Below are 15,000 nucleotides of genomic sequence, written 5' to 3'. Positions count from 1 at the left end.
ACTCACAAATCGTGAAATGCGATCTAGGCTCTTCGCTAACAGAAAGCTCACTATTCGTAATTGATTCCTGGTTGTGGTAGTGTTTCTAACTGGAAGCAATAGAATAAAATACCACTTTGATAACGCAGTTAATAAATTAAACGTTTATGATGGATGCAGGCGCTCTATTTGTATGCAGTTTTTGTATCATATGCTTTAAATTTCGTGTGTTTTCTGGGGTTTTTTTTAAATAAAAGTCATGTTTTGTGATTTTCCCCGAAAACGTTATGTTTAAAACAGTTAATTTTGTACAAATATTCCAGTACGAAAAATGAAATTATCCAGTTTTTTATTGAAAACATTTTAGGATCTATTACATTCGCAAACATGGGAATAGCCATGATGGAACCATCATTACCAATCTGGATGTATGAAACAATGCATTCTGAAGAATGGGAACAAGGTTTGTGTTAAACTTCTTACTCAATTCCTTCTGGGGAAAATTTCAAATTACAAATTAACATACAGTTGATTTTATCCCTTATACAAAGGATTCTGATGAATACATGAACATTCAGAAAGAAAAAAAATAATTTAAAAACAAAACTGAGACTCGCAATCTTACATTGACATCAAGCTTCATTTCTAATGTTTGTAAGCATTTTCTGTTAATATATTATAGCGTAACCATTATTAGCCCAATAATGAGGACCATTCTGAAAACTTATCAAGAAGAAATTTTCCAATATCAAAGTTGAGACTCCCAATCGAAAAGAGATATCATGTTTTCATGAGATTTAAATGTATTTTATCGTAGTTGTAGGCATTCTCTGTAAATTTATTATAACCAAACCATTATTTTATTTAAGGTGTTGCCTTTCTGCCAGCCAGTATCTCGTATCTGATCGGAACTAACATATTTGGACCATTAGCTCACAAGATAGGAAGGTAATATAATTACATAAAATAATGACATTCTCGTATTCACCCTTGTGCAGCAATAAATGTCAGTATCGTGACCGAATCATCAACATTGTGTATGATTAATAACTACAACGCGTGTTTAAACGGCGGAAGTGTCTCGGGTTACCTTGCCTCTGTTAAAGGATTTTTTTTAACATCACATTTTGGTTTTGGTTTATAATAAACGTGGAGTAGCGAGACTGAAGTTGAATGCTCTGAGGTTATTATAACTGCTCACGTGTAACAACTGACCAGTTCAAATTGCATTGTCTCTGAAATAAATATACCATGTAGTAAGATGAGCGAAATATCCGTGAATCCGAGTTGACAAACCCGCTCGCAAATTTTTGGAGCTTGTATCTTATCGACCAAATATACAGCTTAATGCTTTCACTATATAAAGTCTGAAAACCTGATAAATGCATGTACAGTATTTCGAGGATCAGATAAATAACATGGTAAGTAACTACAGTGGTTCAAAAATATTTATTGATCTCTAATTAAAGGGAACTAACTCTGTTTCAGGTGGTTAAGTGCTTTTATTGGAATGGTAATGATTGGTTTATGTTTAATTGTGGTAAGTATTTACACATACTATTGGTTGATCCCTGAACAACATTCAACTGCATGACCCAGGACATTATAAAGTTTCAGCTTCTAATCGGTGAAAGTTAAGGCGTACTCCCCGTTCCAGAATATCGGTGTCACTTAGCCGATTGGAGTGTTATCTGATATTTCTCCGAAGCTAAAACTCATTGATTGTTTTTCATAATACGAAGCCTCGATTGTTCTGCTGTCGGCACTCAATACACAAGAAGTGGGCTCACTTAACCCGGTTATTAAAATGCGACACTTAAACATTTTTTTTTCTTTTTCAGATACCATTTTCAACCAATATAGGTCATCTGGTAGCGCCTAATTTTGGATTAGGATTTGCTATAGGTAAGTAACTGGGTAATATTCATCCATTTGTTGCATCTATTGTGGGCAAGCATCTAGTTTGTCGACCTTTGTTAACTCCTGATACAATTTTACGACTACGATTATCAGACTTAAAGACAGTCAATTGTAAAGATGTATGCGATACAAAAGTGTGCAGTATGAATATAGTCTGTAATGTTGAACGCACCAAAATACAACATGGGTGCAAATGTCTAGTACGTAAAACTCCCCAATTCACTATTTCAGGTATGGTAGATTCGGCTATGTTACCACATATGGGCTATTTGGTAGATCTTCGTCACGTGTCTGTATATGGTAGTGTATACGCTATAGCTGATGTTGCTTTTTGTATGGGATTTGCTATTGGTAAGTACCGCAAAAATAATGACCATTTAGGCTGAACTGTGGACGGAACGGCAAGAGACTGTGATACATAACAGCGACCACTAGCCTTTTCAATACTGAACATCACGAATAACGAATTGTGGATCTTATTCTTCACTTGAATATCACGATAAGGTATTTATGGTTATTTCCTTTTTCGTTTTCAATTGAATGTTGCTTCTAATTGCAGGTCCAGCTATAAGTGGTACTATAGTTAGGGATGTAGGTTTTCAATGGTAGGGAATTGATTAATACTTAATATCTTTTTATGAATATAAAGTAACGACAAGGGCTCAACCTTTTCTGTTTTGCTCATGTGTTCGGTCATAAAATCTTCATCAGGAGAGCTGGCTACGAAATGGGGGTTAAATTTAAATATATTCCATAGTTTGGAAACATAAGATTTGATCCCTACTTGGCTCCTTAGTTTTTAGTTTCAACTAAAAGTTTAAACAGACGTATATCATATGGTTATAACCGGAAGTAGCCACCAACAAATCATTGCCAACAATGAAAGGATATGCTGAGCCCAAATCTTTATTTCTTGCTAAACATGTAGTTGTCTTATTTATTTGACCAGACCTAATCTCATCCCCATAAAATCCTGATTGGGACAGCTAATAATGGTGGATGCTTGACCAGTATTATGGCTTGAAATGTATTAGCTAATCACATGAAGGCAATGTAATGTAATTCTTCAACTCAATTGTAATTTCAGGATGTTATGGATAATAGCAATAGTTAATATAGCCTACGCACCATTATTATTTTTCTTAAGAAATCCTCCTGCAAAAGAAGAAAAAATGGTAAGTAATACCATTTTGCATCATAAATTCAAAGTATTTGTCATACGACCGACCGGAGAATGAATAAGTGGCACAACTGGGCACATTTAAAACACCAAGACCTATCGACATGTTCCGTGGTTCCAGACACGAACAGTTGCACTTTACAGCCCTGAAATGTCAAGCGACTGTTTAGGGTTTTTGCTGATCAAAAGCAAGCTTCAAAATCCAGTTCATTCAAAACCATTGTATTTTAACCGTTATATTTTATTTTTCAGTCGTTAATAATGAATGATCAATGCCCAGTTCAATATGTGACGTATAATCAGACGACACATAGTAATATGAACTCTGATGAAGAGACGGATTATTTAGAGTAACCTCCCTTGGAAGAGAGTTTATTAGAGTTGTTTCCCTTGTTAATGTAAAGGCATATTGAAAACTCGTGATATTCGAAATAGCAATGGACACCACAGATATTATGAAATAATAGTGATATGAACTCTGATGTAGAAACGGATTATTTAGAGTAGTCTCACTTTGGCAGAAACATATATTTGAGTTGTTCCCCTTGGAAGAAACATATATGAGAGTTTTTAGCTCTAAGGTAGTTATTTAGAATATTATTAAAAATCGTAAACATGTACATAGAAGACATTGTAGATAAAAAGTTACGGACTTTGAAATATAGTTCGTGGATTAGACAAAAAAATTGGATAAGACCGATTCGTCTTGATGGGGTCGGAATGACCAGACTAATTTTCTATGGGACAAATTGTCGTGTAGCTGTAGATACCAATGTATATATCTATAACAGTGCTGCTCAAGTGATTTTGATGTTAATAATTTAACGTGGTTGTGTCCTTGTGTTTGGAGTATAGTATTAATATTCAACCACACAGCCACACCAACTGTCCAAACCGGAAGTAAGAAAATTGAAATTGGAAGCCTAATTTATGGATCTATGATTTACAGTTTACCATACATTGAATGTACCTATTTAAAACTTGAAAACGGGACATATTTTTGTTTCGTTATATTATATCAATCCTTGATTCAATTTCCTAATGTTGATTGATAATCCATTATATTACCGTCACCTATTACCACAAAATTTGTTACTTCCGGTTGGAGAGTTAGTATGGTTGTGTGGTTAGATTTTAACACCATCTCTTGTATTTTATAATTCGTCCAAAATATCTAACAATGTAAAATATTTAGCTTGTTGGTCTGTAAGGTATATACACCTGTAAATACCAGACAGTCTGAAATAAGTCAAAATTTGTACAATACCGAAACGACAATTCTACTAATAGTCATATAATATATACCAATTCATGTGTCACACGCCATACAAACTGAATGCTGGGCTAAAATATGCTTTACAGTGTAGCTTATATTGCTCTTAAATCATTATTTAAACCAATTGTGTAGTCTAGAAATTGCTTTACAATGCAGTTCATGATTGGTCTAAATTATTATTGAAACCAATATTGCATATCGTACTAACTTGTTACATAGACACAAATGTCGTTTTTATCCCTGAAATTGGAATTGATTTAATGAATGGGCATCAATTATATAACTCCATCGAGTCAAAGATTTAACTATACGTAACTATACGTATTTAGTTTATTGTCTTGTCTTGGATTCTATCGGTTGGGTCTGATACTGAAGCTAACGAATCTCCTCGTTTTTATCCCTTTGTAAAGTCATTATTAGTATTTAAACAATAAAGACCCATCTACACGATGATACATTTGTTCAAAACATCGTCATACATTTGTATGATCGTGTAGACAGGCCTTAACGTTATCATATCTTCTATGAGTGAAGTTAACGATAGAACAATACACAAAGAGCTGTATGTATATCAGATCGTATTTTGTACATACTTTGACTGTGATTATATTATAGAATAAAATATTTATTGCCAATAATTCCTGTATAATTTGAATATCCTTGCGACTTGGTCTCTGAGTTTAGTTGGATTATCTGCAACTTCCTGCAAACTTCGTTGACTTACGACAATCGTTTCTTTAATCTTACTTATTTGTTATTACTAATTAAATAGTTCCTAAACTTTGGACTTCTAATATCATCGTTGGTGGAAAGGTCTCTGTTGAATTTTTAAGTCGTTTCCCTACAACGTTGGTTTTGTCGAGGTTCAACCCTATCCGTGATTCGAGATGCTTACAGTTCCACATCGCCAGAGGTTAGTATTTTGTGTGACGTGTAACATTTTTACATTTGTAACATGCCACAGTGCTTCAATTCGGAAAGGAACCAACTTTCTCAAACTAAAATCGCTCAGCGACCTCTTATCAACGTCCATTCATTTGTTTTATTAGTCCGTGTGCACTTAAACAGTTCTTGAATCGTGATAGAACATAATGTTATAGTGTCTATTTACTATTTATCAACATTATATTATTCCAAACACAATTCAATCGCAAGTTGTTTATTAAGGGGATTCAAAAATTCGTTCGCTTGAGTATCAGAAACACTAAAGCTTCTATTTACATCACTGCGATTTCCCATTCGACGTTTTTGGTCTAGAAAAATTTGACTAGATTCATTACAAATAACATTCGAACCAATTCGTGAAAATAGAAGGTATTGGCGTTCTGGAAGGCTAGAAAAACCCCCTTTAATATTTATTCGAGTATCCTTACTCTTATTCCAAATTGCATCGTAGTGGTGAAGCTATTCATATTCCTAGAAAGTTGTTATGCTCCATAACCCATGTTCCTATTTAAACGAAAGGTATCTAACATCTTTTTGAAAAATAAATTTCCTTATTAAAATAACACGCATATTTAAACCGAAAATGCCTGACTGTACATAATTATAATATTTAAGAATATATATGATAAAGATATGAATTGTGTCAGTTGATGAATGAAGGTTGGTGAATAAAGAAGGTGAGTAACATCCATTCATATACAATTTTATAAAACAATAACATCTATGGTGAATTTTACAATGATCATTAGCATGGTGGTAAGGTTAAACAGTTGTATATTTTTCAATTGGCCTATTGCTATACACAGATTGCAATGAGTCATTGTTTTAAAGAGTTTAAAAGAATGGAAACAATAAAACAACGATCATCTATATATGATCTTTCTCCGTGGTATTGGTTGCACGGTTGTCCATTCTGCGTTCATGTTAGTTTTGAGGATTTATCATATTTTTTTTTCATTCAATTGGCTTGATAATATACACAGATTGTAATAATTATGTTAACATCGTATTAATAAAATGATTTAAAATTACCCCAGTAGCTGTTATGGACCTCAATCCTCATTTTCACAGTTGACCCAGTAAATGGGTCTGATAATCTGCGAAAGCAATGCACAGTGTTTTTTTTTTGGTCAAGGTCAAGCTAGTAGAAAGGATCCTCGTTAACCTAAGTTTTTATTCTTGTATAAAATGATTGTTTCGTAATTTCTTTGATTTCCGGTAAATCTAACATCCGGATGTACAGGCGTACCCCCCTTGTAGATTAAATACGCAACTTGTTTCCAAATATGTCGACAGATCGCAATAAGATTATGTTTTAAACGATCATCACGTTCCGGTTTTGACCACTGACCCAAATAAAACAAAATGAGGTCAAGAAGTTTTTCTGAATTTATTGTTTTTGTCGAAGTTGAACCAATCAGTTCCTTTTACGAGTGAAAGTCCTAAAATCTTCAAAATGATGTAAGTTTTATAATAATTTTCCTTAAAATAGTCGAACTCTATGACGCTAATTGTTTTTATCTGTTTCTTTGTCTTTTCGATGTCTCATTGGAACTGGATATGACAACTTGACATCCCATTAAGAGAGTCCACATAGTTAATAATGTTTTTGGTATTTTGTTTATCAGCCCAGATTCACGTTTATTGACGAACGTTGAAGAGGACTGTCGTTAGACCTAACTAAAGTGGCTATTAAAAATAAAAACTTATAAAAAATGTAACGAAAGTTTGGTCTTATTTTGATTAGGCTACATAATATATAGTGCAAATTTCAACATATAACCCAAGAATAATTAACGAGACGGATTATGTTGAATAGTATTGTAATATCCACCTTTCAATACAATAAATTAACTTACAGCCTGTTGCACGTCCTAATTGACCTAATCATCAGAGCGGATCTTATATATACGCCTTCAAGTTACTGTGATTAGCTTATCAGTTGTCTGTGTGGTGAAAATTGTTATCGTTTTGGCTAGGGATTTCGTATTGTAAACTAGCTTTCAACAGGAGCGCTAAGTGCTTTGTAAGATAGTTTTGCGTATTGCTGTTACATGATGTTAAAACAGCAGTTGTATAACATGTTGATTTTGGCGAGGAGGTTGGATTCTTATGGTTTCCCGAAATATATTGGTAAAACAAATTCTAGATTCACCAAGGAGAAATGTTTTTCAAATTATCAAGTAATTATATAACCCCGACTTTCTTATCACTGTGTTCTGAAACTGAAATGTTCGTACTGTGAGCCTCTCGTGACAATTCTACGGCCACTTAGATTAAATTTAATGATGGAACAGAATTTCGTGATAAACTAATCCTATATTTACCATACTTCTATAATATAGTATGAACATGAAGCCATCAGAAGACCCCCAGAAAGAGACCACAGAAACCCTACTGGAAACACCGAGTGGGGACATTGTCAAGATTGAAACAGAAATAATAAAGGTTTCTGGATTGGAGTATCAGGTTTATGAATCCCCACCGATCTGTGTCAGAATTTTTGTAGCGATGCAGGTAGCTATATTATGTGTTTTATCTTTTCATATTTGTAATGATAAATCATCCTTCGTGTTATGAAGGTTGTGCACCTTCTACGAATGGAAATCAGGGTCACTTGGAAAAACTCATAAAACGTGATACTTCAGCACCGCCACGTATTTCCCGATCAAACATAATTTGCAAAATAGTACATTTGCATATCCAATTGGTAGTGGTTAAGTCGGAAGATAGAAATCATCATCATCATCATCATCGTCATCATCAATCATTGCCTTCGTCCTCTTAGTTCTTCTCCTCTTCTTCCCTGTGGTCTTCATCTTCCTCCTTACCGTCTTTCCCTCTTCCTCCTAGCCATTCTACTCCTCTTCATCCTCTTCCTTCCTGTCTACCTTCCCTCTCCTCGGGTCTTCATCTTCGTCCTTTTCATCTTTCACTCTTCCTCCTCGTCCTCTTAATCAAAATTTCCTTCTCCCTCCCTGCTGCTGCTCTTCCCCCGTTTCATCGTCTTCTTCGCCCCTGCTACTCTTCCCCCTACTCGTCCTTCCCTTGCCCTTCTTTTTATCTTCATCCTCCGTCATCATCATCATTGTTGTCATCAACATCACCATCGTAATCTTTTTCATTTCAGCATATTCTAATGAGCCTGGCATCGTCGTTATCAACTGCATTCATCTTATCCGACACACTATGCGTAGCGTACGACGATCCCCTGAGGACTAAGTTATTCTGTTCCACGCTCTTTATGTGTGGTGTCTGCAGTGTGTTACAAACGACATTGGGTGTCAGGTGAGAATCCTTTACTGTTGTTGTTTAAATAATATCAAGCTTATATCCCAACTTCAAAAGCAAAGGAATCCAGTTTTGCAATGTTGTTCCTAATTATTTTGCTTCATGGTTTATACAAATACAAACACAACTGTTCACTAAAGCGCAAGGACTATTCTGTGCCAAAACATCTTGCATTAATTTGTCAAAAGTATGTTTTTTCTCAATGAAAAAATTCCACACTAACGACAAATTATTTTTCTTTGAATGGGGTCCGAATCTATTGATATACATTTCGTGATATGACAATTTCAGATTACCGGTGTATCAAGGTCCTTCTGCATCATTCATAGTTCCACTGTTAGCTTTACGACGAGATATTAGATGGTCTTGTACAGATAACACGAAGTCTAAAGGTAAAATGCATTATATTTTTGATAAATAATTGGAGATAAGTTCTCCATCTCTTTGACCAATCGGACCTTATTCTAAGACGCCAAATGTGTTTCAATTGTTAATATTTTAGATATGAGTACAAATTTGACTAGTTCCATTACACCACAGTTGATACAGTCAAATACCACCGAGAGTTTAATTCATATCTATTCAGTTGATGAGCGCCTTCAGCAGGTAACAATCTCACTAATTCGTTTCCTCACAACACGTGCCCTTTGCTGTGTAATAAACTAGTTCAACTGTTACACTTTACAAAAAAAGTACAAAATCGTTGTCATTTTTCATTTACCGCAACTTGAAGTTCAAAAACTAATTATGGGTGTTATAGAAGATATTCTCCTATAGATGCACTGCTCTAGGTCACAAGTAGAGTGTTATGTTGAGTAATGGTTTTAAGAACAGTTTTACGAATGGTTTTAAAAATGGTTGCAAAATTGGAAAAACAGAAATTTGTGTGGTTTAGTAATGGGGTGTGGACAGAACCCATGAACCAGCACCTAAATGTGTATTCATGTATCATTTAATTCAATTATACTAAAAAATGAACATTCATACCTTTTTTTTACACACTTTTCAGTTATCTGGAAGTTTAATGATAGCCTCGTTAATTGAAATAATAATAGGTGGTACGGGACTAGTAGCGCCGTTATTGAAATATATCGGTCCAATAACAGTTGCTCCGACCATTTCATTAATTGGCCTGTCTTTAGTAAAGGTTCCTATTATATACTCCAGACCACAATGGGTTATTGCCTTTTTGTAAGTATATTATTAGAATTACTTCCCCTTTCACGCCAGATTGCCAATCTTAGCGAAATCACCATATTGTGCCTGCTTTGCCAATAAAAGCTGGATGAATGGCTACTGCAAGGCGTTAGGCATCATAGCTTAAAAGTCACCCGTGGACGGATTCAATTTTAATTCTTTAATTTTATTGCTTTCGAGGATCAACTCGGTGTCGGCCTATCTCATACTATCAACATGTGTTTCAGATATATAATCCTCATCAGCCAGGTTTTTTTGAAGGTTAAATTTCTAACTGTCGATCTCGAAATCCTTATTATTCAATTCTGTTTCAGTGGTGCCTTGTTAGTATTAATATTCTCCTTGTATTTATATAAAATTAAAATACCAATGCCAAGACTCAACTGTCTGAAGAAGAACAACGATGAGAAACTTAAACCACGATCGCAATTCGCCATATTTCAGATATTACCGGTATGCTATCTTCTTTAATTGATCGTGGGGTTGCTGATCAAAGCGCAATTTCGTTAACTATTCTTTTAGACAATGTTGATGAATAACCATATCTTTAAGAAAGGGACACTGAGTTGACAAACCGGAATACCAAATTAACAGTATTAGCTATGTAAACTCTCTGATAGGGATATTTAGTTGTCAAATTTGAATATAGAATTACAAAATAAACATTATTAGCTATGTAGAATCTACCAAAGAATTTGCAATTGACAAATCCAATTGCACAAGGACATCAGGAGTCCCGGGGTGTTGATGACCTTTCTGCTAGGTACAGCCACCGCAGCAATCAATCGCTGTTTCTATCAACGATGTAAATTCACTTCTCCGTTCCTCGAAGTAATCAATTTATGTATTTTTTAAAATCTTTTTTGCTACTTTGTAATTTGAAAATATATTTATACGACATAGCTCCGAAAACTAGTCCATCAGGCGAATCGGTTACAGGTTTCATTTTCGTTTCCATTTCAGATCCTACTTAGTATAATAATATTATGGATAGTGGCTGCCATTTTGACTATCACAGATACACTGTCTACAGATCCTGAGTCTTTAGAATATAAAGCTAGAACTGATTCTAAACTCAATATCGTCAGCATGACACCGTGGTTCTCTATTCCTTACCCAGGTAAGACATCTTGGTTTATTGAAGGCATAGGAGCCTAATCGAAACCCTTTTAAGTGTTCTGTAGCACAGTCGGTTGGAAACTTGGAAACTTTATGTTTGGTAACATCGAAAAAATGCTAGTCGTGGGTTCTAATCTCGTCCGCTTGTGAAATTCTTTTGACCTTGAATAAGTCATATCCACTCATTATTCCAGTCGATCCATCTCTAAATAGAGTACGAGTATCCGAGAAAGATCATTGACAAGAGGTTTGGCCAAGGAACAGTTGGTAGAAAGGATACCAAGTGAACATTAATTGTTAGGCCTATCCTTCTAAAGAATTGATGTTTCATACTAACGCTTGACCCAGCAGACGGATATTCGTGTGATTTTAGACCAATAGTCTCATTATGCTACGTATCAGTATAACATATGATCAATTACTAGCGATCAAGTTACATATCATAGAGTATAAATAATGCCTTTTAAAATGGATAATCTCTGTCATTAACAACAGTTACTATCAGGGACAACGTGTCAGGTTGGCAATATCCTGCTAATAATAACTATCAGATGTCAGATCTAGAGTTTGTAAGTTCCGGTTCGACCTCCACCAATAATAACAATCAGATGTCAGATTTAGAGTTTGTAAGCTCCTGATCGACCTCCACCATTGATAACTATCAGATGTCAGATCTAGAGTTTGTAAGTCCCTGGTCGACCTCCACCAATAATGACTATCAGATGTCAGATTTAGAGTTTGTAAGTTCCTGGTCGACCTCCACCATTAATAACTATCAGATGTCAGATCTAGAGTATGTAAGTTCCTGGTCGACTTCCACCAATAATGACTATCAGATGTCAGATCTAGAGTTTGTAAGTTCCTGGTCGACTTCCACCAATAATGACTATCAGATGTCAGATTTAGAGTTTGTAAGTTCCTGGTCGACCTCCACCAATAATAACAATCAGATGTCAGATTTAGAGTTTGTAAGCTCCTGGTCGACCTCCACCAATAATAACAATCAGATGTCAGATCTAGAGTTTGTAAGTTCCTGGTCGACTTCCACCAATAATGACTATCAGATGTCAGATTTAGAGTTTGTAAGTTCCTGGTCGACCTCCACCATTGATAACTATCAGATGTCAGATTTAGAGTTTGTAAGTTCCTGGTCGACCTCCACCAATAATAACAATCAGATGTCAGATTTAGAGTTTGTAAGTTCCTGGTTGACCTCCACCATTGATAACTATCAGATGTCAGATTTAGAGTTTGTAAGTTCCTGGTCGACCTCCACCAATAATAACAATCAGATGTCAGATTTAGAGTTTGTAAGCTCCTGGTCGACCTCCACCATTAATAACTATCAGATGTCAGATCTAGAGTATGTAAGTTCCTGGTCGACTTCCACCAATAATGACTATCAGATGTCAGATCTAGAGTTTGTAAGTTCCTGGTCGACCTCCACCAATAATAACAATCAGATGTCAGATTTAGAGTTTGTAAGCTCCTGGTCGACCTCCACCATTGATAACTATCAGATGTCAGATCTAGAGTTTGTAAGTTCCTGGTCGACCTCCACCAATAATGACTATCAGATGTCAGATCTAGAGTTTGTAAGTCCCTGGTCGACTTCCACCAATAATGACTATCAGATGTCAGATTTAGAGTTTGTAAGTTCCTGGTCGACCTCCACCAATAATAACTATCAGATGTCAGATTTACAGTTTGTAAGTTCCTGGTCGACCTCCACCAATAATAACAATCAGATGTCAGATCTAGAGTTTGTAAGTTCCTGGTCGACTTCCACCATTAATAACACTATCAGATGTCAGATCTAGAGTTTGTAAGTTCCTGGTCGACCTCCACCAATAATAACAATCAGATGTCAGATCTAGAGTTTGTAAGTTCCTGGTCGACTTCCACCAATAATGACTATCAGATGTCAGATCTAGAGTTTGTAACTTCCTGGTCGACCTCCACCAATGATAACTATCAGATGTCAGATCTAGAGTTTGTAAGTTCCTGGTCGACCTCCACCATTAATAACTATCAGATGTCAGATCTAGAGTTTGTAAGTTCCTGGTCGCTTTCCACCAATAATGACTATCAGATGTCAGATCTAGAGTCTGTAAGTTCCTGGTCGACCCCCGCCATTAATAACACTATCAGATATCAGATCTAGAGTTTGTAAGTTCCTGGTCGACCTCCACCAATAATGACTATCAGATGTCAGATCTAGAGTTTGTAAGTTCCTGTTCGACTTCCGCCAATAATAAGACTATCAGATGTAAGATCTAGAGTTTGTAAGTTCCTGGTCGAACTCCACCAATAATAACTATCAGATGTTAGGTCTACAGTTTGTAAGTTCCTGGTCGGCCTCCACCATTAATAACTATCAGATAGTTCTTGAGTCTCTAAGTGCCTGGTTAACGTCCACCAATAATAACTTTCAGAGATATCAGATTATATTCTGCTGTAATTTGATCATATTAGATTATGATAATCATTTGATTTTCCATTGTCCCTCCACATGTATTATTATTATCCCCTCCGAACACTCAAGCCTGGCTACAGACCTGGTATCGGGTTGATAATCTCCTGCCAGTGATACATATCAAATACCAGGAATTATTTACTGTAATTTAATTTCTAATAAGATTACAATAATCAAGTAATATTCTGGTCCGTTATACCGTCTCATATTTAGCGAGAGTAATTTGATCTATTTGATCTATTCTATTATGTTGATTATGGTTTAACGGTAATTTAATGCTTTTGTTTGCGAACTGTGGATTAATGATTATAATGTCTTGTTAATTGCTATCTATTTTGATACGTTTGTTTCATTTCAACTGTCGACTAATGACATTCTCAGGTGTGATATTTTGATTAATGAACCTAATAATGATTTTAATTATCACAGGTAAAATCTTTATATAAACAGTATTATATACGTATGTAATATGTATGAAAAGGATGGGAGAAAATTACAACCACAGTTGTGCTCGCAACTGATAGCAAATTGAAAAATCTGATCAATCACCATCGGTCGGAGGTTTGGTCTGGATCCACCAGGTAGACAGGATCCTCGGAAGTTAAATTGTTTCTTTATATCACCCCTTATCTTTATATCCCTACAGGACAGTTTGGTTTGCCCAGAACCAGTACAGCGGTCATCGTTGGATTTTCAGCTGCCACCATATCATCACTTATAGAATCTGTTGGTGATTATTTCGCTGCAGCAAAGTCTTGTCAAGTTCCAGCTCCACCTGACCATGCTATTACTAGAGGCATTCTTATTGAAGGTATTAGACATGCATTGTTGTATTTCCTAACTGTGTCATTGTTATTGCATGCACTCGCATTCTAATTGCCCCATAGTCAGGAACGGGAATAGAACCAGGGGTCAGTGGCTCAAATACACGTAGATGAGTGGAGACCCATGGACGAAAGTGGGTTGGGGTCCCTCCTCTTGGAACTGTTTTTAACAATGCTCTCCAGCATTTTAAGACCCCTCTTCAATACAATGTAATGCTTGTTAATGGAAGATTTTTGGTCTGTAGTATATGATATTGCCCTTGGTTATATTGCCCAACCCAAGTTTTGAATTATTCAATATTGTGAGTTAACATTTAAGATGCTTACTTTGGTATATTTTGTAAATTCATTTTTTTTTGTCTGGGGGTGCTAATTTGTGGTTCAATCAGTCCCTATAGTAGTTGAACCACTGACTTGGGTCAGGAGATGGAACCATAGCCACAGTATCACGGAAGATTCAAAGTTTCAATTTGTTTTCTTTTTGTATCATTTTGACATTCCAGATTTCACATAAAACTTAGAATTGCACTTTCCCCTCTCCACAATCTTAAGCTACATGATATTTGTTACAGGAATTGGCAGTATTTTATCAGGAGCCGTAGGTGTTGGTCATGCAACAACGTCTTATAGTGGAAATATAGCAGCTATAACTTTATCCAAGGTAATACTATCGCTGCAAGCTTTGAAAGTGTGAAAAGTTTTGTCTCTTAAATTGTCGGTTTAATATTAGTAGAAAGTAATTCGATAATATGTTCATAGGGACTGGTTGAACCAAGTCCACTGGTCCCCAACT

The 15,000-nt window shown here is 35.6% G+C and overlaps 2 protein-coding genes across 2 annotated transcripts in view; both read left to right on the top strand.

The window, feature by feature from the left end:
* The window catches only part of LOTGIDRAFT_114606 (hypothetical protein), a gene marked incomplete at both ends in the record, with an annotated part of 11,670 nt that extends 8,237 nt beyond the window's left edge, over positions 1–3,433 (top strand). The window contains 8 exons of the mRNA XM_009052853.1: positions 347–442; positions 849–927; positions 1,468–1,519; positions 1,821–1,884; positions 2,131–2,250; positions 2,459–2,504; positions 2,987–3,074; positions 3,332–3,433. Coding sequence (XP_009051101.1) covers positions 347–442; positions 849–927; positions 1,468–1,519; positions 1,821–1,884; positions 2,131–2,250; positions 2,459–2,504; positions 2,987–3,074; positions 3,332–3,433 — 647 coding nt within the window. The remainder of the gene's footprint in view (positions 1–346; positions 443–848; positions 928–1,467; positions 1,520–1,820; positions 1,885–2,130; positions 2,251–2,458; positions 2,505–2,986; positions 3,075–3,331) is intronic.
* Positions 3,434–8,439: 5,006 nt separating this feature from the next.
* On the top strand, positions 8,440–14,901 carry LOTGIDRAFT_114480 (hypothetical protein; the record flags this gene model as incomplete). The annotated part of the gene is made up of 8 exons (XM_009052852.1): positions 8,440–8,588; positions 8,883–8,975; positions 9,487–9,526; positions 9,601–9,782; positions 10,103–10,241; positions 10,752–10,908; positions 14,030–14,194; positions 14,780–14,901. The coding sequence occupies 8 exons, from the start codon at positions 8,440–8,442 to the stop codon at positions 14,899–14,901; spliced, it is 1,047 nt and encodes a 348-aa protein (XP_009051100.1).
* Between the last annotated feature and the right edge of the window lie 99 nt (positions 14,902–15,000).

Source organism: Lottia gigantea (genome assembly GCF_000327385.1).
Source record: "Lottia gigantea unplaced genomic scaffold LOTGIsca_19, whole genome shotgun sequence".
Taxonomy (NCBI): Eukaryota; Metazoa; Mollusca; class Gastropoda; family Lottiidae; genus Lottia; species Lottia gigantea.
Note: the sequence above shows the minus strand (reverse complement) of the source record. Positions and strands in the feature narration are given on the sequence as shown.